This window comes from Octopus sinensis, linkage group LG1, assembly GCF_006345805.1.
Source record: "Octopus sinensis linkage group LG1, ASM634580v1, whole genome shotgun sequence".
NCBI classification, from domain to species: domain Eukaryota; kingdom Metazoa; phylum Mollusca; class Cephalopoda; order Octopoda; family Octopodidae; genus Octopus; species Octopus sinensis.
Window position 1 is genome coordinate 193,264,058 of NC_042997.1, and position 22,060 is coordinate 193,286,117.

Consider the following 22,060-nt stretch of genomic DNA (forward strand, 5'->3'; position numbering starts at 1 on the left):
GCAGTCCCTGCTCCCCAGACCCCGGTCAAACCGTCCAACCCGTGCTAGCGCGGAAAACGGACGTTAAACGATGATGATGATGATGATGATACAACGAGGTTCTTTCAGTTTCCATCTACCAAATCCACTCACAAGGCTTTGGTCGGCCCGAGGCAACAGTAGACGACACTTGCCCAAGGTGTGATGCAGTGGGACTGAACCTGGAACCATGTGGTTGGTAAGCAAACTACTTACCACACAGCCACTTCTGTGCCTATTATTATTAATCATAGTAAAAAAAAAATATATACACTTAAAACTGTATGTAAATATTTGAGTTAATAGACATTAAGGGAGACAACTACACAAATCAGACTAGATATTAACTTCTAGAAATGCAAATTCAATCATATTTGATGAAACCTTTACATTATAAAATGCATACACATGTTAAAAGATCAAGCAAAATAGATGAGTGAATATCTAAAGCAGAGGACAACCAGTTCATGGGGTCACGGGTTCATATTGCTACAATAATTTCACTATGTCAGTTAAGTATAAATCAAAAATGGAAACTGTAGTTGTGGCCAATGCCAGTGCCACCTGACTGACACTCATGCTGGTAGTATGTAATAAGCAGCATTCAAGCATGGGTCGATGCCAGTGCCGCCTGACTGGCTCGTAAAACGCACTATCTGAACGTGGTTGATGCCAGACCCACCCCTGTGCCAGCAGCATGTAAAAAGTACCCACTACACTCTCAGAGTGGTTGGCGTTAGGTAGGGCATTCAGCTGTAAAAACCTTGCCAGATCAGATTGGAGCCTGGCATGGCCTCCTGGCTTGCCAGCCCCAAGTTAAACTGTTGAACCCATGCCAACATGGAAAACGGATATTAAACGGCGGCAGTGACAGTGACGATGATAGGGAACATGCATCAGATCTGGGAACTTTGCTTGAAATAAATATACCTACTATACAGAAATAAATAATCTGCTTAATGCAATAAATTGGAGCCAAGCACTGGACTTATGAACTTTTGTGAGTCCCTTAGACACAGTTCCATATTCATCGTCATATTTCCATGCTGGCATGGGTTGGACGGTTTGACAGGGGCTGGCAAGGCCAGGAGCCACAGCAGGTTTCATAGTATGTTTTGGTTTGATTTTTACAGCTGGTTTGATTTCCTAATGCCAACCTCTTTACAGAATGTACTGAGTGCATTTTATGTGATACCAGCACCAGTACTCTTCATGGGTAAGCATTACCAAGGTAGTTTTAGAAATTAGAAGAATCACATCAAGTCATACATGATAAAGTTGTTAAGAGTTCTGCATTATCATCTGAAGAGTGGGCATATGCTATGACAAAATTGGCACTCAGCTGTGTCAATCTTTAAAACATGCTTTGCTCTCGGCGACTCAGTTCACTGAGCTGCAAATAGGCACCATAGCATGTACAACTCACAGAGAGAAGTAGATGTACTGCAAAACTGAAAAGCTTGCGATGCTACATTCAATCCCTCCACTAGAGCTGTATAGAAAATCTCAAGTTGGCCCCCAAGCTGGCTTAACATAATTGGACAAAATTTTCCATGGACTGGCCCCTGTGCAGGTGGCACGTAAAAAACACCATTTGAGTGTGGCCATTGCCAGTACTGCCTGACTGGCCCTCATGCCGGTAGCACATAGAAGCACCTACAACACTCTCGGAGTGGTTGGCATTAGGAAGGGCATCCAGCTGTAGAAACTCTGCCAGATCAAGACTGGAGCTCGGTGCAGCCATCTGGTTCACCAGACCTCAGTCAAATCGTCCAACCCATGCTACCAGGGAAAACAGACGTTAAACAATGATGATGATGATGATGATGGGTCTTGCTAATCAGTCAATCAACCAACAAATCAATTACTTAAATAGTAATGAAAAAAAAAAAACTATCAGATTAAAAAAATACAGATCTTATCTACCAACCTGAGTCATCATAATGTATCACATGGTTAGGATGATAATGGTGATTGTAGTTGTTATGGAATTCATGTGGAGTTAGAGTGTTTTCCAAACAAGGATCTTTCACAAGTCGATTCTGACTGTTGGCACACGTGTTGCAGCTATTGTTGTTGCTATTACTGTGCTGAGTCCAGTTTAGAGAAAATTTTAGTGTTGGACATTTGCTGAATACTTCAAATGGGCCAATAGCCTGGAAAATAACAAAAACATACATCATCATCATCATCATCATCGTTTAACGTCCGTTCTCCATGCTAGCATGGGTTGGACGGTTCGACCGGGGTTCTGGGAAGCCAGAAGGCTGCACCAGGCTCCAGTCTAACATTTAGAAATACATAACAATAATGTGAAAGGAAGTTACTGCTGATAATACAAATCCTTATATCATTGATCATACACTCTTTACTCTTTTACATGTTTCAGTCATTTATGGCCATGCTGGAGCACTGCCTTTTAGTCGAGCAAATCGACCCCAGGACTTATTCTTTGAAAGCCTAGTACTTATTCTATCAGTCTCTTTTTGCTGAACTGCCAAGTTACGGGGACGTAAACACACCAGCATCGGTTGTCAAGCGATGTTGGGGGGACAAATACACACACACATATATATTATGGGCTTCTTTCAGTTTCCGTCTACCAAATCCGCAAGGCTTTGGTTGGCCTGAGGCTATAGAAGACACTTGCCCAAGGTACCACGCAGTGGGACTGAACCCGAAACCATGTGGTTGGTAAGCAAGCTACTTACCACACAGCCACTCCTACGCCTATAAGGAAACAGACCTGAAGAATAAGTACACTGAATACTTAGTAAGAGAAAATGTTGGGACAATTAATCCTAATTACTCTTAATTAATCTTAATTACTATTATCTTTTACTTGTTTCGGTCATTAGACTGGCCACGCTGGGGCACCTACCTTGAAGAATTTTAATCTAAAGCCTGGTACTGAAATGCTAAGTTATGAGGATGTAAACACACCAGCACCAGTATTATTACAAATAATAACTCTGAGCACCTTTTCAAACTCCACCTGTCTAACACCCGTGGACATGTTTACAAAGTCAGAAAACAACACAGCTCCAATGACTTTCATAAACATTTTTTCACGCTAAGAGTTGCTGAAGTATGGAACAGACTCCTGGCATCAGTTGTTAGTTGTCGGAGCACTGCATCCTTCAAAACTTCCATGCTTCCTGAGATTCACCAAATCTACACCTGATTTTTTACCCTCCATACACATGCAAGCATGTATCTGACTCATTCACTGTTTGCTTTCCAGACATTTGTACATTACTGCAGTTATAAAACCAGATTGTTTGCCAGGGTAATAATGATGTTTAAACCGCAAGAAAGCCCTGGAGCTCGCCTAAGCGTTCACAAGTTTTAATGGGCGAAGTTTTGGATCAGGGTGCTTGCTCACATAAATTGGATTCTCCCCACCCCTTCTTAGTTAACTCTGCACATCTGACTGAATATATTACCATAATATAATCAGAGCAGAAAGCACTGTTGGCCATCAATTCACTTACCTTACCATCCACTATTGTCTCCCAGTTTGCTGCATTTTTCTTTGGAGAGATTTTTGAACCAAGATCCTGTAGAGAGAGTTCATAATCACCGTCAGTCATCTGACACCGTTTGTGTTTGTCATAGATGGCCAGCTCAGAACCATACAAAACTACATCTTCTTCAAATGGAGACATCTTTCCGTTTTTTCTCCTTTTGTGTGGAGGCTCATCTGAAACGATTTCAAATCAAAGTTCACATAAAATTTCCATTTAATAAAAAAGAACAAAATAAAATTTTTAACACTAATGTAAAAGCGGTGTTATTGTATTGGGCTGAGACTTGGCGAACAACAGTTAAGTCAAATAAGCAAATACAATCATTCATCAACAGATGCTTGCGTAGTATACTTAAAATCAGATGGCCCAAACACATAAGCAATATGGAGCTATGGCTTAGGGAGCAAATATTTAAGAAACCGTGGAAGTGGATTAGGAGCACAATTAGAAAAGAAACACCAAATGTAGCGAAAACCGTGGAAACCGGATGGATATAGAAAGAGAGGTAGGCCTAAGAACTCGTGGCGTAGATCAACACAAAAGGAACTAGAGAAAGGGGGACATTCATGGCAGAGTATAAGTACAGAAGCGAAAAATTATGCGACATGGAATTCAACTATAAGTGGCCTATACTCCTCGTTGGAGGGTTAAAGGCAGGAAAAAAAAAAGAAAAAAAGAAAACATACTGCACTTAGCAGAACTCACATAGCTTCTTTCTCAAACAAGTTTTGTTTAATAACTTAATACAATATACGAACAGATAATTTCATTCACATATTCTTAGATGTCACGTTGCTAAATGAATAAAGTGTTAAACCCTAGGCTTACATCTGCTGCAGGAATTTTGTGGTACCTGTGTGCAAGATGCTTAGTTCTAAATGACTTGCAAATTATACCAATTGAAAATGTAACCTATAATAAACTGGTTCTTATCTAGTAGCAGATTTGGTGGATCTTTTCGTTTTGCTGAAATGCAAGAAATTAAAGAACAAAAGCTTACAAACTACAGAATTTTCTCAAGAAAGCCAAGCGAAAAAGATGTTTTATAAATACATTCTACCAGTATACGAAGTTTAAAAGTGTTATTATTTTAAAAATCTGCTGGTCAAAGCGAAAAGATCCGATTTGGCTATATTGATACTTCATTGTTACAGAATCCAAAGCTTCACTCAACTTTTTAAGGGTCTCCCTGAACAGATGATTTGATATAACAGGTTGATTCAACTCCACATTATTCAAAGTGTTATGAGCAGAGATCACAGCCACATCATAAAATTTTATGTCAGGGACAAGTTACCCTGTTATTAAATATACATCACTCCAACCAATTACGTTGAGCACTACTTTCTTCTATTTCTCCACTCACTTGTATATGTGCATGCATATGTGTGTATGTGTCCAATCAAGATAAAAATTGGAGTTGGTGATTTTACAAACACTCTTCATAATAACACTGGCACTCGGTTGGTTATGGCAATGAGAGTTCGAGTTGATCCAATCAACAGTACAGCCTGCTCAAGAAATTAATGTGCAAATGGCTGAGCACTCTGCAGACACACGCATCTTTAACATAGTTCTCTGGGAAATTCAGCAAGACACAATGTGACAAGGCTGGCCCTTTGAATTACAGAAACAATTCACTTTTGCCAGCTGAGTGAACTGGAGCAACATTAAATAGAGTGTCTTGCTCAAAGACACAACACGTCACCAGGAATCAAACTCAAGACCTAACAAGCCAAATACCCTAATCATGAAGCCACAAGTCTTCGCAACATAACACTAACCATTTAACACACAAAGTATGACAGTCCACGATTGTGGCCCAGATAGATGCATTTAATTTATGAGCGTTTGTTGAGGTCTAATGTCACTCAAACACTCCGATACTCACCAGAATGCAAGAGGACTAATAGTTCAACTAATGACTTTTCAGATGATGTAGAACTTGCCACCATTATATACGAAGAAGATATTTTAACTATTTTTTGTTTTTTATGTGTGCATGGTAGTCTCCTTTTCATAAAATTTGCTCAGCAGTTCATGCTATGTAAATGCAAATCCCAGTTCTTTATGAGTTAACTGACAGGAGTTTATTTTAAATCCAGACAGAAGTAAGTCAAAACTAACTGGTTACCTAAGATCAATTTGTGAAATTTTTGCAACCCAGTTGAGTGTTTATCCTACATATAAAGAAATGATTATTACCCCAGTCATTGTTACACTACATACAATCATAACTCAGACCTTAAAATAATTCAAAATCAAATTCGATGACTGGCATCTGTGCTAGCGGGGTGCAAAGAGCACCATACGAGTGTGATCGATGACAGAGCAGCTAACTGGCTTCTGTGCCAGTGGCACATAAAAGGCACCATTAGAGTGTGATCGTTACCAGCGTCGCCTTACTGGCACTTGTGCCCGTGCTAGTAGAGTGCCAAGAGAACCATCTGAGCATGATCTTTGCCAGAGCGGCTAACTGGCTTCCGTGTCGGTAGCACGTAAAAAGCACCATTTGAGCGTGATCGTTACCAGCGTCGCCTTACTGGCACCTGTGCTGGTGGCATGTGTAAAAAGATTCGAGCGAAGTCGTTGCCAGTATTGCCTGACTGGCCTCGTGCCAGTGGCACATAAAAAGCACCCACTACATTCTCGGAGCAGTTGGCGTTAGGAAGGGCATCCAGCTGTAGAAACTCTGCCAGATCAAGATTGGAGCCTGGTGCAGCCATCTGGTTCGCCGGCCCTCAGTCAAAATCGTCCAACCCATGCTAGCATGGAAAGCGGACATTAAACAATGATGATGATGGTGATGAGTTCATATGACTGTGTAGCTAACCACATGTTCCTCACAACTCGCTGCAACAGAATATAATGAATGAAGAGATGTGTCCAACACTCACCTGGTCCATCTAAAATGTCTCCATTACACAATCCATTAGAGAGATATCTCTTTACAGGACACCGGACCCGCAACACCAGAACGTAAGACTTGACGGCATGTCCGTTGTTATGGTGGAATTGTTCATGAGAAATGGATATGGGTTCTGAATTGTTGGCAGCAGGTTGTATAGATGAGTCCAAATTGTGTGGATTCAGAGGCACTTCAACTTTGCCAAGCTTAGTTTGTTTTACAGGAGAGGTCACATCCTACAGAAATAAAACCAAATAAAATATAAAAAGTGTACCAATCACATAAGCACTTGAATTATCATGTTTACTATAAAAAGTGTACAGGGAAAGTAAAGAATTCAAGTTACTCGTAATAGTATACTTTACAGCTGAGATATCTTCTCTCTTTAACAATGCTTTACTGAAAACGTACTTCATATTTTGTACTACGCTTCTCTTTCAGATTACAGCATAATTGTTCATTAACCCATTTTAATCCAGGTTAACCCTGTTGAAATTTGGAAGATGGTTATATAAATAGGGATAACAGCTTTATTACTATTTTACTTGTTTCAGTCATTTGACTGTGGCCATGCTGGAGCATCACCTTCTAGTTGAGCAAATCGACCCCAGGACTTATTCTTTGGAAGACTAATACTTATTGTATCGGTCTCTTTTGCTGAATAGCTAAGTTACGGGGACGTAAACACACCAGCATCGGTTGTCAAGCAATGTTGTCGGGGACAAACACAGACACACAAACATACACACACACACACAAACAAACACATATACAACGGGCTTCTTTCAGTTTCCATCTACCAAATCCATTCACAAGGCTTTGATCAGCCCTAGGCTACAGTAGAAGACACTTGCCCAAGGTGCCACGCAGTGGAACTGAACCCGGGACCATGTGGTTGGTAAGCAAGCTACTTACCACGACATGCTTTCTGTTTGCCAATTTTCACTTTTTGCTCAAGATTAAACCCAGTACCATAGAGTTACAAAGCAAACTTCCTACCACAACCATGTCTAACATTAATTGTATCCGAAGTTGATCAAACAGGATTATTTTTCTAAGATTATTTCCCCAATTTTTGAGATATTCAATGAAGTTCAATGCTAATACTACTCGCGTGATGATTAGCATGAGTTTCATAAAAAATAAATTGCAATTAACACCCTAGCCTGAGAGGCAAAAATGGAAATATATTTACAGAAGAAAATGATGATGATGATTAACAACAACAATAACACAAATGAACAAATATAATCGTAAAAATATAAATAATACCTTTCGTTTTTTATGACAAATTTTTAGCAACAAAACTTCTACTTCAACAGTTTCGACATCTGAAGAAGCTGAAATTAAAATCACAGTGATAAAATATTAATGGATCTCTTATAAAGGCATCTCATACATGAAAATTAAGCTTTTGGCAGGAAATTTCCAATTTTATAGAATAATTACCGACAAGCAATTACCGTAAATCCTCAAGTATAATACGCAGGGGATTTTTAGGTGGCTGTACTTCTGAAAAACCTAAACCTTGTGTATAATATACATCACTTCTCTAATGTGAGCCGTGTGTAATTAAGCCAGCAACACCTAATCGAACAAACACTTCCGCGCATGCATAATACAATAATGGTGATGTTCTTAACTGTTATATGGGAATGTAAATATGTTTGCAAATTGTTTTTGTTATGTGTTATTCTGTGTTCTGAATACTTTTATTTTAATAAATGTTGCTTACTGCAAGTTATGGATGATTCTTTTAAGACTTGATTGCTTTCAGGCTTAGCTTAAGGTATTTTCATGCCGATCACAAAATGTGTCTGAATAAACATTGCCGGACAGCAAATAGAGACTCGGACATTGCTTAGAAAATATTTTTCATTTTTAACCTCATATATAGTAGGCACTAGGGATTTTGACCTTTAAATTTTGGGTAAAAAGTGCAGATTATACTCAAGGATTTACGGTACATCAAGTTAAATAGTCCCATTTATACATATACATACATTGATATAATTCTTAAACAAGAATGTTACTGACTTTCACCCAGCTAAACCATCGTCGAACAGCTTATAAAATTCTACAGATATGAACAAATTCTAAACAATAACAATAAATATATATATATAATTTAATCAATAAAAATTTCTCCAAAACACTTCTCTATTACAACCCATCCTACAACCTAATCACTACTCTACTAAAACCCAGACACCCAAAAATATTTTAACTCTACAGAGACTATATAAAGCCAAGATTAAATTCAATGCATCGCAGTCTGAAGATGGCTTAGCTGGCCAAAATTTCAAATTTACTGTCAATAATATTCTTGTTTAAGAAAAATAAATTTGTACTCTACAAAAGTACAGAGCAGCCGATCATTAATATAAAATTGTTTTTATTCTAACTGAATATAAGAACAAGTATTAATACCCCCTACCACCTATGTGCTAGTATTTCATGAGTCACCCAAGTGATCCATTCAACCAACAACCATTCTGCCACAGGTCTGTTTTATCAAAAGCCAATCATGGTTCCCTGTTCAACAAAAACTTATGGATCCCCATAGTTATTCAATGTTTAAAAAAATTCTGTTATATTTTCATACTTAAATATTATTAGAAATTGTATAAAAAGTTGTTAAAATATTTTGTGTTGTAGAAATTTAACTATTTCAATGGACATCCAAGGGCTAGACTTTTGCATATTAAAGGGTAAAGACTCTTTGGTCAAGAATGACTATGGGATTGCACCTAATAAGTTCCCCTCCAAGGGGCAAGTTCAGGTAAGGTTGTTTATGGAAGATCAGCAGTCGTCCATGCATATCAGTCTCCTCTTTCCAAGCCACCGATGTTGTCTAAGGGAAAGATAAATATATATTTCTGTATTGCCCATAGGGGGTTAAACATAGAAAGGACAAACAAGGACAAAGGGATTAAGTCGATTACATCGACCTCAGTGCGAAACTGGTACTTTATTTATCGACCCCGAAAGGATGAAAGGCAAAGTCGACCTTGGCGGAATTTGAACTCAGAACGTAATGACAGACGAAATACCGCTAAGCATTTCGCCCGGCGCGCTAACGTGTCTGCCAGCTCACTGCCAAAAAGGTCAATATAGCTTCATACCAATGATATCGCAACTCATTTCTACAGATGAGTGAACTGGGGCAACGTGAAAGAAAGTGTGTTACTCAAGATCACAACACATAGACCGGTCCAGGAATCAAACTCACCAATTCGTGATTGTGAGCACGACTTATTTTATCAAAATTTAGAAAAACCATCAGTTGGAATTTTTTAGAATCAGTACTTAACAGAAATAACAAATAATGAACTGACATAATGAGATTTGGTGAGGAAATGAATATCATTGGTTTTTAAAAAATCCAACAGAATATGAAACCTGGTGATTTTTTTTTTTTTTTTTTTGCATGGCTTGTTATCTTACACATGCACTTGGGATAAGGGAAAGTGGTTGCCTTAAATTTGAGCCCTCATCAAAAGAGATACTTTATAAGAACTGAAATATAATATACAACCTCTAACAATTTAATCAATAAAAATTCCTCCAAAACACTTCTCTATCACAACTCATCCTACAACCTAATCACTACTCTACTAAAACCCAGACACCCAAAGAAGATTTTAACTCTACAGAGACTATATAAGCCAAGATTAAATTCAATGCATCGCAGTCTGAAAAAGGAAAAGCGGTGAAAAGACGCACCTGAAATTTAAGCATAGAAAGTACACAATCTCCGAAGTTGCTTTTACAATAAAACTGTACTATATTTCTGAGAACAGAAAAATAGATCCAATATTTTTAACATATGATTATACAAATTGATTTTTAAAAAGGAAATAAATAGAAGCATTTTACTGCAACAGTAAACTACATCCAAAAGAAAAGAAAGAAAAAAAAAAAATGACTCCAGTTAACTATTATGGCAGCTGACAATGTCAATAGGATACACACCTGCTGACCTACAGATAATTTCTAACTGGCCATCAGCGGAGTAATGAGGACTTATCTCTGACTGGCTTAGCTTAGCCATTAGCTCTGATATGAAGTTATTGACTTTAGCAATAAACAGCAGAGTCATAGCATGATTGAGTATTTTGTTATCTTGTCTAGCTAGGATGAAATCCTTTCACAAAACCCAGAGACACCAGCAACAAACTACTCAAAAAAAAAAAAAAAAAAAAAAAAAACCTCTCTCTTTTAAGTCATTGAGAAAAAGTCATTATTGTGACTTGACTGCATAATCAACTACAAGAAAATATATGAAAATTATTTATAAGAGACATATAATAAGTTACATCAAATCTTACCTTGTTTATCAAAAAAGCCTGAGAACTCAATATTCATAAATTCTGATTTGTACCTGAAAGTTTAACAAGACGTGGCATTACTAACAAGGCTATTTCAACAAGCTACACAACATTAGCCCCCCACCTCATAAAAATGAAGGTAAAAATATATATTTCTTTACTACCCACAAGGGGCTAAACACAGAGGGGACAAACAAGGACAGACAAAGGGATTAAGTCGATCACATCGACCCCGAGAGCTCGCCGCCTTATAAAAATGAAGGTAAAAATATAGTATAATCTAAATAGCATGTTATGTTAAAGAAAATCTATACAGTCTGCATGTGCATATGCAAAGAAAGAAATAGTAAAGAGATGAATATTTATAAGCATAATCCAAATGTAAGATAGCCGATATCTCCATAGTACAATGGTTGGTCAAATCTATTTCTAGTAAGGAAGTTTTATTCTTTTTTCTTTGAATGTATTACACATAAATCTATAATAATAGTCGAATAAATCAATCTGTCTGTCATCTAATTCCTTGTTTATGTTATTCTCTCACAGGTTTCAATCACTGGATGGTCTCCTTGATAGGGCATCACCTTCAAAGGTTTACTGGAACGTATCACTTCTAGAACCTGGCTTTTAAATCTGGTACTTACTTCACTTATCTCCATTTGCTGAACTGCTACATCACAGAACATAAATATAAACATTCACTCACACACATGTACGAAAGGCTTATGTACTGTTTCCATCTGTGGAGGCGCAATGGCCCAGTGTTTAGTGCAGCAGACTCACAGTCGGAGGATTGCGGTTTCGATTCCCAGACCGGGCGTTATGTGTGTTTATTGAGCAAAAACACCTAAGGGTCCACGAGGCTCCGGCAGTGGGTGGTGGTGACCCCTGTTGTACTCTTTCGTCCCAACTTTCTCTCACTCTCTCTTCCTGTTTCTTGAGTAACACTGTGATGGACTAGTGTCCCGTCCAGCTAGGGGGAACACATACGCCACAGAAACCAGGCCCATGAGCCTGGCTAGGCTTGAAAAGGGCGCATAAATAAATAAACTGTTTGTATCTACCAAATTTCACTTGTACTATAGAATCTAGTTGGCCAATTCTTTTGAAGGTGCCATGCAATGGGATTGAACCTAAAACCACATGGCAGCAAAGCAAACTTCTTAATCATAGCCATGCTTATAATTCTAAAATTTATGAACAAATATTTTTACATTATGTTGGGTTTCTTAATCTTCTAATAATGGGGAAGTATATAAGACAGTTTTCTTGTCAACTAATGTCTCTACCAAATTACATGATTAATTACATGACACTTTAATGAGGAGGTGCTTGTCTTAGTGGTTAGGATGTTAGACTCATGATCATAAGATTGTGGTTTCAATTCCTGGACCAGGCAATACATCATGTCCTTGAGCAAAACACTTAATTTAATGTTGCTCCAGCCCACTCAGCTGATAAAAATGAATAGTCGTTCAATGAACCAGTATCCCATTCAGGGAAGAGTATATACACATAAGGAAAACCAAGCCAGCCCTATGCTCCCTTATGGAATTATGTGGACTAGGAGTCCAGTAGTAATTCGATCATTAGCAAAGTACTCTATGCTCTTACCTTCTATAAAATGGCATTAACACGACCAATTATCACTTCATCTTGAAAGTAATCATGAAGGTCTAGAAATGGTTTCTACGGCTTGATACCCTTCCTAACATCAATTGCTTCGGTGTACAGGATGTCTTTTTTTTCCTCCCTCTTGGTACTGGTACTAGTGAGGTCCCCAAATAACTCAGAGACAAGACCCCCACCTCAACTGAGTTGGGTGCAGTGGCTTTCTGTCAGGTGACGTGAGGTTAAAGTATGAATAGAAGGACAGAAACAGGTGTCTTGTAGTAGAGAAAATACATGGCTACCCCAGTTGGAAAAAAGAGAGATATTATGGTAAAGAGGTGTCAAGGCATCCCTACAAGTTACAGAAAGATGAATATAAGGGAAGTGGCCCAGAGGATTGGACAGGGTGAAAGGGTAGGAAAGTCCATGAGAGTGTGTGCAGGTGATCATCATTTAATGTCTCTTTTCCATACTGGCATGGGTTGGATGGTTTGACAGCAGCTGGTGAGCCAGAGGCCGACACTAAGCTCCACTGTCTGATTTGGTATGGATTTTACAGCTGGATACCCTTCCTAATGCCAACCACTTTATAGAACAGACTTGATGCTTTTTATGTGGCATCAGCACCAGCAAGGTCTGCTTTAGCATTCTTTTTTTGTTTTTTGTTTTTTATGCCTGGATGCCCTTCCATGCTTGCACAGATTGGAATCTATTGCCTTTTTTAACTTTGAATTTTTGCAACCAGCCCATGTCTCATTCATCAGGTCTCAGACTGATTACAACTGCATCACCTTTCAGATTTTTCAATCCAGAAATACTATTTGTATGTTCCACAGTTTATAAATACTTAAAATCTCTGAAGACAATAATCTCGGTCAAGCACTGACAGAAGAGCCTCTACATTGCATTTAATTTGTTCAATGTAGCACTCAAGTTTCTCTAAACAGATTTCTCTCTTTCAAAATGCAAACCAGATGTTGTCAAACATTATTGTAAAGCTGTCCCCCAAAAATTATCTCTCTCAATATTTCATTAACCGAAGATTATTTATTCATTCATACAAAGGTCAGGTGTAGCCATGTGATTAAGATGTACGTTTCTTAATCACATAGACTCTGATTCAGTGCCATGGTGTTGCACCTTGAGCAAGTGCTGACGGATTTGGTAGACTGAAAGAAGCTCATTGTGTATGCATGCATGCATTTTTTTGTCTTGACATCACGTGACAGTTGTAAAGGAGTTGCTGTCATAGAGGCAATGCCATTCATTTACATGAGAAAAGTGTCTGGCCATAGGGAATTATTTTGCTTGGAAACAGGTGAGAGTTAGCAACAGGAATGGCACCTGGCCATACAGAATTATTTTGCTTGGAAACAGATGAGGGTTAGCAACAGGAATGACACCTGGCCATACGGAATTATTTTGCTTGGAAACAGGTGAGAGTTAGCAACAGGAATGGCACCTGGCCATACGGAATTATTTTGCTTGTAAACAGGTGAGGGTTAGCAACAGGAATGACACCTGGCCATACGGAATTATTTTGCTTGTAAACAGGTGAGGGTTAGCAACAGGAATGACACCTGGCCATACAGAATTATTTTGCTTGGAAACAGGTGAGGGTTAGCAACAGGAATGACACCTGGCCATACGGAATTATTTTGCTTGGAAACAGGTGAGGGTTAGCAACAGGAATGACACCTGGCCATACAGAATTATTTTGCTTGGAAACAGGTGAGGGTTAGCAACAGGAATGACACCTGGCCATACGGAATTATTTTGCTTGTAAACAGATGAGGGTTAGCAACAGGAATGACACCTGGCCATACGGAATTATTTTGCTTGGAAACAGGTGAGGGTTAGCAACAGGAATGACACCTGGCCATAGAAAATCTTCTTCAGTAAACTTTGTCTGACCCATGCAAGCATGGAAATGCAGACATTAAAATGATGAATGAACAAGTAAAAACTGTTGAGACTCCTTGAACATCAAACATAGTATTAATGTAGGTATTGAAAGAATAGCGATACAGGCAACCTCCATATTATAGAGGTGTCGAGGTTATAAAATATTTTGCTATGATGTGGAGTTCTATAAGAGTAAAACATTTTTCCCATTAATTTCCATATTCAGTGATGGTCACACAACAGAGAAGTCGATGGGAAAATAAAGTTTTGTGTTATAGAGCCATAAATCATGTTTTACTTTGTGAAATATAGGTGTAAAAAGTGGCTATGTGGTAAGTAGCTTGCTAACCAACCACATGGTTCTGGGCTCAGTCCCACTGCATGGCACCTTGGGCAAGTGTCTTCTACTATAGCCTCAGACCGACGGAAACTGAAAGCCCATCGTATATATGTATATATATATATGTGTGTGTGTGTGTGTTTATATATTTGTGTATCTGTGTTTGTCCCCCCCAACATCTCTTGACAACTGATGCTGGTGTGTTTACGTCCATGTAACTTAGCGGTTCGGCAAAAGAGACCGATATGCTTACAAAAAAAGTCCTGGGGTCGATTTGCTCAACTAAAGGTGGTGCTCCAGCATGGCCACAGTCAAATGACTGAAACAAGTAAAAGAGTAAAGAGCATAATGCTTATCTATTCGCATTATTTTGAATTACTCATGAAATGTCACAGCTTTCAGATTCCAGTGAGGTGAAATGTATATTTTTTGAATGACATTGTAGGGTAAGTGTGAGAAGCCAGATCTGACTTGTTAAAATGCTAAAGGGTTACAGCAACTTACAATGTTGATTGTTGAATAAATCAGCCTGACTTTTAATTCTAACAAGAGACGGTAAAGTTGAACCAACTAGATTGACAACAGCTGTGACTACAAGAGGTATTTTTTTTTACTTCTAGGCCAGCTATATATGAAGGAAAAACAAAAAAAAAAAAAACCAAGTGTGGCAATCAATCTTTTTTTTTTCTTTTTGTTGTGTCCTAAATGGGTTTTTAAATATAAAATTTTTTTAAAAATTTTTTTCTTTTCGTTTCTTCTGGGAAGAAAATTTTAAACTGTGGCCATGCTGGGGCACCACCATGAAGAGTTTACTCGAACAAATTTATGTTGGTACTTATTCTATCAGTCTTTTCTGCTGAGCTGCTAAGTTATGAAGGTGTAAGTAAACCAACACTGGTTGTCAAGCAATGTGTGTGTGTGTTTATGGGTGAGCAAAGACACACACATACATATTTATACATATATGGTCTTCTATATAGTTTCTGCCCACCAAATTCACTCACATTGGCCAGGGGATAAAGACACTTGCCCAAGGTACCACATAGTAGGACTGAACCCAAAATCAAATGGTTGAAAATGAGCCTCTAATCACAGCCATAACTGCCTCTATACTCTATATTCTGTCACATTCTTTCACTCTAATCAAGTAATGATTCCTCATTCCATGTTTTCTCTTCTCCAGGAAAAAAAAAAAAAAAGAAATTGTTTTTGAAAGTGGGAGGTGAATTTTCCAATCCTTATTGCTATCGGGAATTCATAACTGCCATCAACATCATTTAATATCCGTTTTCCATGCTGGTATGGGTTGGACGGCTTGACAGGAGCTCACATGGCCAGGGGTCGCACATGGTACCATACTCAGTTTTGATTTGGTTTCTGCAGCTGGATGCCAATCCTGATGCCAACCGTTTTACAGAGTTTACAGGTACTTTTTACGTGGCACCACCATGTAAAAAGTCTATTATAAGCATCCTTGACTTCTGTGCAGGTGGCATGTAAAAAAACACCATTTTCAAGCGTGGCTATTGCCAGTACCACCCGACTGGCCCTGTGCTGGTGGCACTTTAAAAGCACCCACTACACTATCGAGGTGGTTGGCATTAAGAAGGGCATCTGGCTGTAGAAACTCTGCCAGATCAGATTGGAGCCTGACACAGCCATCTGGTTCACCAGTCCTCAGTCAAATCGTCCAAACCATGCTAGCATGGAAAGCGAACGTTAAACGATGATGATGATGATGAAGATGAGCCACACTGCAAGGCAGTTGGCATTTGGAGGGGCATCCAGCTGTAAAAAACCATGCCAAAACTGACCTCTTCTGTGCTGGTGCCACGTAAAAAGCACTCAGCAATGGTTGGTGCTAGGAAGGGCATCCAGCTTGTCAAACTGTCCAACCCATTCCAGCATGGAAGGAGGGCATTAAACAATGATGATGATGATGATATATCTATGAGAAGGAGAGAGAGAGAGACTGTATGTGTATGTGTACCCTTGTTTATATATTGTGATGGTTGTAGCCGGGCATCAACATAATACTAGCAAGGTTGTTTGATTCCAACCTTCCATGAAAAGCATGTCTAGTGATGATGGAGAAATATTACCTTGCTTAGAATAAGTAAAAGCTGGTGACAAGAAGGGCTTCCAGCCATAGAAAATCTGCCTCAAAAAATTTCATCTGATACATGCAAGGATGGAAAATGGATATCAAATAACGACAACGATGATGATGATTAACAGATAAAAAAGAAAAAATTCTTCACCTCTGTTTCTCTCTATCATAAAATCAAGTTTTTCATTAATTTGAATTTTTTTTTTATTTTACTAAATCATAACATGAAGCTGTTATAAAACAATGTGTCTCGTCCAGAAAAATTCATAACAGTTTAGTTCATATAAGGAGCTACATTGATTTCATTTAAAAAAAATTATAAGGAAGATGTGGGCTTCATCAATATCCAAAACCTCACCAAATGACAAATATCTTAACAACCCATCTTATGTTTAATATTAACCCATGCTAGCATGAAAAGCAGACGTTAAACAATGATGATGGTGATGATACATGCTACATATCAAGCAAACAATATCCATCTCATTTCCTTCATGAAATAATAAGTGATTTTCAGACTAACTTAAGGTTTGTCACTGGTAGCAATAATCCTCTGAATATTTTAGATGCTTTAATGCTAAGATTCATCGTTGTTATGACAAATAGAAAGAGACAACTTGAGGAACTGAAACAATAATCTCTATACAAGGAACATTCTGAGTGAAAGCAAAATGTCCAAGACATCAGGAAAATCATGGAATCTCATATGAAGATAGTTAGAATTATTAGCCAACTACACTTCCTTAAAAAACAAAAATGCCTATTTCTTTACTACCCACAAGGGGCTAAACACAGAGAGGACAAACAAGGACAGACAAACGGATTAAGTCGATTAGATCGACCCCAGTGCGTAACTGGTACTTAATTTATCGACCCCGAAAGGATGAAAGGCAAAGTCGACCTCGGCGGAATTTGAACTCAGAACATAACGGCAGACGAAATACCTATTTCTTTACTACCCACAAGGGCCTAAACACAGAGGGGACAAACAAGGACAGACAAACGGATTAAGTCGATTATATCAACCCCAGTGCGTAACTGGTACTTAATTTATCGACCCTGAAAGGATGAACGGCAAAGTGGACCTCGGCGGAATTTGAACTCAGAATGTTACGGCAGATGAAATACGGCCACGCATTTTGCCTGGCATGCTAACGTTTCTGCCACCTTGCCGCCTTTAAAACAAAATACTGTTTAGCCTTTCAACATTCAAACTGACCATATCCAGCTCAAATATTCCACTAGTTTTATGTTAAAACTGGCCAGATCTGGCCTCTCACACCTATTCAACAACATCTTTCTAAAACTAAGCGATCAGATTATGAAAATGTCTTAGCTATGAGATGATGCATGATTAATTCAAACAAATGAGAATAAATAAGCATCGAGCGAGGTCGTTGCCAGTACCGCCCGACTGGCCCACGTGCCGGTGGCACCTAAAAGCACCATATTCAGTGGTTGGCATTAGGAAGGGCATCCAGCTGTAGAAACTGCCACATCAAGATTGGAGCCTGGTGCAGCCATCTGGTTCGCCAGACCTCAGTCAAATCGTCCAACCCATGCTAGCATGGAAAGCGGACGTTAAACGATGATGATGTTGATGATTACATTTGATTGAGTTATCTGAATTCTAAAGAGTTATAGGAATAAATTATATAGCCAATCACACTGTTGCCTTCAATTAAAAATTTTCCATCGTCTCTCTGAAATGTTTAATGTGTCCTTTGGCATATGTAAAATAAATTGGTTGAAAGATTTTCAGAATATTTTAGTATGTACTAGCAGTATCACCCGGCGTTGCTCGGGTTTGTAAGGGAAATAACTATATAAGCATTTTTAGAGAGTTATAGCCAAAAAATAGCAAAAAGATGCATTAAAAATGGAAAACAAATGATGGTAAATTTTTTTTTTAAATCGTTGACTCATTGTTGACATTTTTAGAGAGTTACTTCCCTTATATAATAGCGAAAAATGCATTAAAATGGAAAAAAATGATGGTAATTTTTTTTTTAAATCGTAGACTCACACTAATACCCAGAAGGGCTCGATATGAATCACGACTATAAGATACCGGGTTTTGGTTAAACTGCACCGCAAAATGTGGGAGTAGTTAGGAATCTAAATCGTAGGAGACAGACACACAACTTCTCTTTTATATATAAAGATACTTAAAAAGTGAGAACAACAGAATTTTATAACCAAACCAAAATACATGCATTTTAATACAGTTTATCTACATCGTTGAGATAAGATTATCTACAGCTAGATCCCCTTCCTGCTGCCAGCCCTTACTTTTTGCAAAGACATTTTACCACTACCAGACGTTTTCACTATTTTTATACTCTTTTACTTGTTTCAGTCATTTGACTGTGGCCATGCTGGAGCACCGCCTTTAGTCGAGCAAATCGACCCCAGGACTTATTCTTTGTAAGCCTAGTACTTATTCTATCGGTCTCTTTTGCTGAACCATTAAGTTACAGGTATGTAAACACACCACCATCGCTTGTCAAGCAATGTTGGGGGGACAAACACAGACACACAAACATATACACACATATACATATATATATACATACACACACATACACAGACACATATATATACGACGGGCTTCTTTCAGTTTCCGTCTACCAAATCCACTCACAAGGCTTTGGTCGGCCCAAGGCTAAAGCAGAAGGCACTTGCCTAAGGTACCATGCCGAGGGACTGAACCCGGAACCATGTGGTTGGTAAGCAAGCTACTTACCACACAGCCACTCCTGCTGAACAACACTCTATGACAGTGATACTATTTATAACTACTGCATCAAGCAAATCCACTCACAAAGCTTTTGAATGTTAAGACAATAGTGATGATGATGATGATGATGATATAGCTCAAGAAAAAACTAAAATTAATCATCTCTAAAACAGATAAAAGTCATGGCATTTATGAAGGGATGCTGAAAAGATCCCGGCTTTGGGTAAGAGGAAATACAGGAAGATCAGTTAATTATAATTTTATTCAACATCTTCCCCACTCAGGTTCACACACTTATTGCAGCGGTCCTTCAGTTTTTCTAAGCCCTGTAAAAAGAACTGGGAAGGTTGGGACTCCAACCAGGCATTTCATGATACCCATAAAGCCAGGAGCTTTTCAGCATCCCCTTGTATTAAATCAGAACAACTATCTTTCGCTTTGGCGAAAGCGATGTGGTGGACAACGAAAAACCTGGCTGATGACAGTCAAGGCTGATCTGGAACCCAACCTAGGCGTTCGCCACTGGAATAAGGAGTGGTTGGAGATCACGCGGTCGTTAGCCTCAAATCGCCAGGCCTGGTCTGCGTTTGTGAGAGATGCAACATTGAGGATGAATGAAGCCAGCTCAACCCACCCCGGGTGAATGCTGTTTCAAGTCAAGTCAAGAACAACTATCAACAGGTAATTTAGAATTCTCGTATAGAAAATGGAAAATAGACTTATGCTATTTTTGCACTTCACAAACAAAACATTATTGCATGTGTATGGTGTATTATTATACATCATATCATATTTTTCACACACACAATATGTACATATATATATTTTAAGAGAGGGGAGAGGAGGGGGTAAAATGAAAAAATTCCAGAAATTTATGCTAGTCTATAGGGCTTTCAAATTTATATTACATTTTGTGAGTAATAATATTGTTGAGTTACAGGCTTCCGGATCACTAATTGACTGCATTTAACAATGGTGAGAGCAACACAGGAGTGTCTGTGCGACTCAAGCGAAACATACTCTATGTAAGATATTTTCGTTCAAAAGCACCAGTTTTCAGTTTTCTGATACACATCAGTGAAAAACACACACACACACACTCTCTCTCTCTCTCTCTCTCTCTCTCTCCAATACAGTTTATACCAAGTTTATGCAAGCCAAATACAATTCACAAGGCATTGGTTAATGTGAAGCTGTAGTAGAAGACACTTGCACATAATGGGATTGAACCCAGAGTCATGTGTTTGGTTATAAAGAGAATTTCCTGACCACAGAGACATGCATGTAGCAGTGAGCTTGTTTTAACCTTTTCGTTACTGTATTTATTTTGAGGTGCTCTGTATTTCTTTCAATTACTATAAATACAACAAAGAATTTAGTAAAATAACTTGGTTATCATTAAGCTAGTGTTAGGAACATTAATTGTGACTAAGGTTTGGTGGAAGATTTTAATTCAAAACTTATGAAAACAGGACATTTGTACTCAGAGCCAGAGCCAGTTTTAGTCAGGTTGGTAACGAAAGGGTTAATAACAAAAATGCAACTATTATTTGTTTTATGTGTGAATTATCTAGATAAGATCACAGAGCAAGACATTTCATATCATTTGGGGTGCTTTTTGGTTGTTATTTTTTTAATATTTTTACTTATACAGGCATGGCTCTGTGATAAGAAATTTTCTTCCTTACCCCATGGCTCTGGGTTCAGTCCCACTGTGTGGCATCTTGGGCAAGTATTTTCTAAGTGTCATCTACAATAGCCGCAAGTCAACCTAAGCCTTGTGAATGGATTTGGTAAACAGAAACTGAAAAAAGCTTGTTGTGTGTGTATGTGTGTGCACGTCCCCTACCACCGTTTGACAACTGGTGTTAGTGTGTTTACATCCCCATAACACTGCGCTTTGACAAAAGAACCTGATAGAATAAATAGCAGGCTTTAAAAAAATAAGTACTGGGTTTGATTTGTTCAATTACATACATCGCAAAATGTCTCTTAAACTTTTGAGTGTGTAAGCAAATGTCATCAGCCTTAAAATTTTTACTGGCATTGCTAGACAAATGGAGTGAGGTTAATGCAAGTTCAATATTCAATTTAAATTGTTTTGCAATTACAAAGGGATATGTGGTCAGGAAAGATGTACAGTGTCAATTCTCGGAGAAGAACCATCTAAATTATGTTAGAATTTTACTTTGAATCTAAGGAATGGTGCCAAAAGTTTTATATAATTTTACTACTAAATAATCTTTCTAGGATAACTCTATTTATTAAATATTCATCAAGACAAGGAAATAAATTTTGTTTTGCAAAGAGCTTTAGTTCCATCATGTTCATTTGATGCAACGCTCTGACACTGAGAATTAGAATTCAGTTTCAACACTACTGAACAATGAAAGTGAATAAGAAAAATGCACAAATGAATGATGTTCTTTGCCATGTATAACCATAATATGACTAACTAAATTTAGGGGGACTGTTAACAACATTGGCATAGGGAGTTCAGTATATTCTCTTATTCTATTTATAAAACAGAGTAAGGACTTTAATTGAGTTCCGGTCATTGGTACTTA

At 38.2% G+C, this 22,060-nt stretch overlaps 1 protein-coding gene across 2 annotated transcripts in view; it reads right to left on the minus strand.

Annotated features, from left to right (window-relative positions):
- Nucleotides 1-22,060, minus strand: part of LOC115210380 (polycomb protein suz12-A) — a 114,358-nt gene that overhangs the window by 30,522 nt on the left and 61,776 nt on the right. For both annotated transcript variants that reach the window (XM_029778954.2, XM_029778963.2), the window contains exons 5-9: nt 10,788-10,840; nt 7,729-7,796; nt 6,446-6,692; nt 3,513-3,721; nt 1,949-2,174 (exon numbers count right to left, since the gene is read on the minus strand). In XM_029778954.2, coding sequence (XP_029634814.1) covers nt 1,949-2,174; nt 3,513-3,721; nt 6,446-6,692; nt 7,729-7,796; nt 10,788-10,840 — 803 coding nt within the window. The remainder of the gene's footprint in view (nt 1-1,948; nt 2,175-3,512; nt 3,722-6,445; nt 6,693-7,728; nt 7,797-10,787; nt 10,841-22,060) is intronic.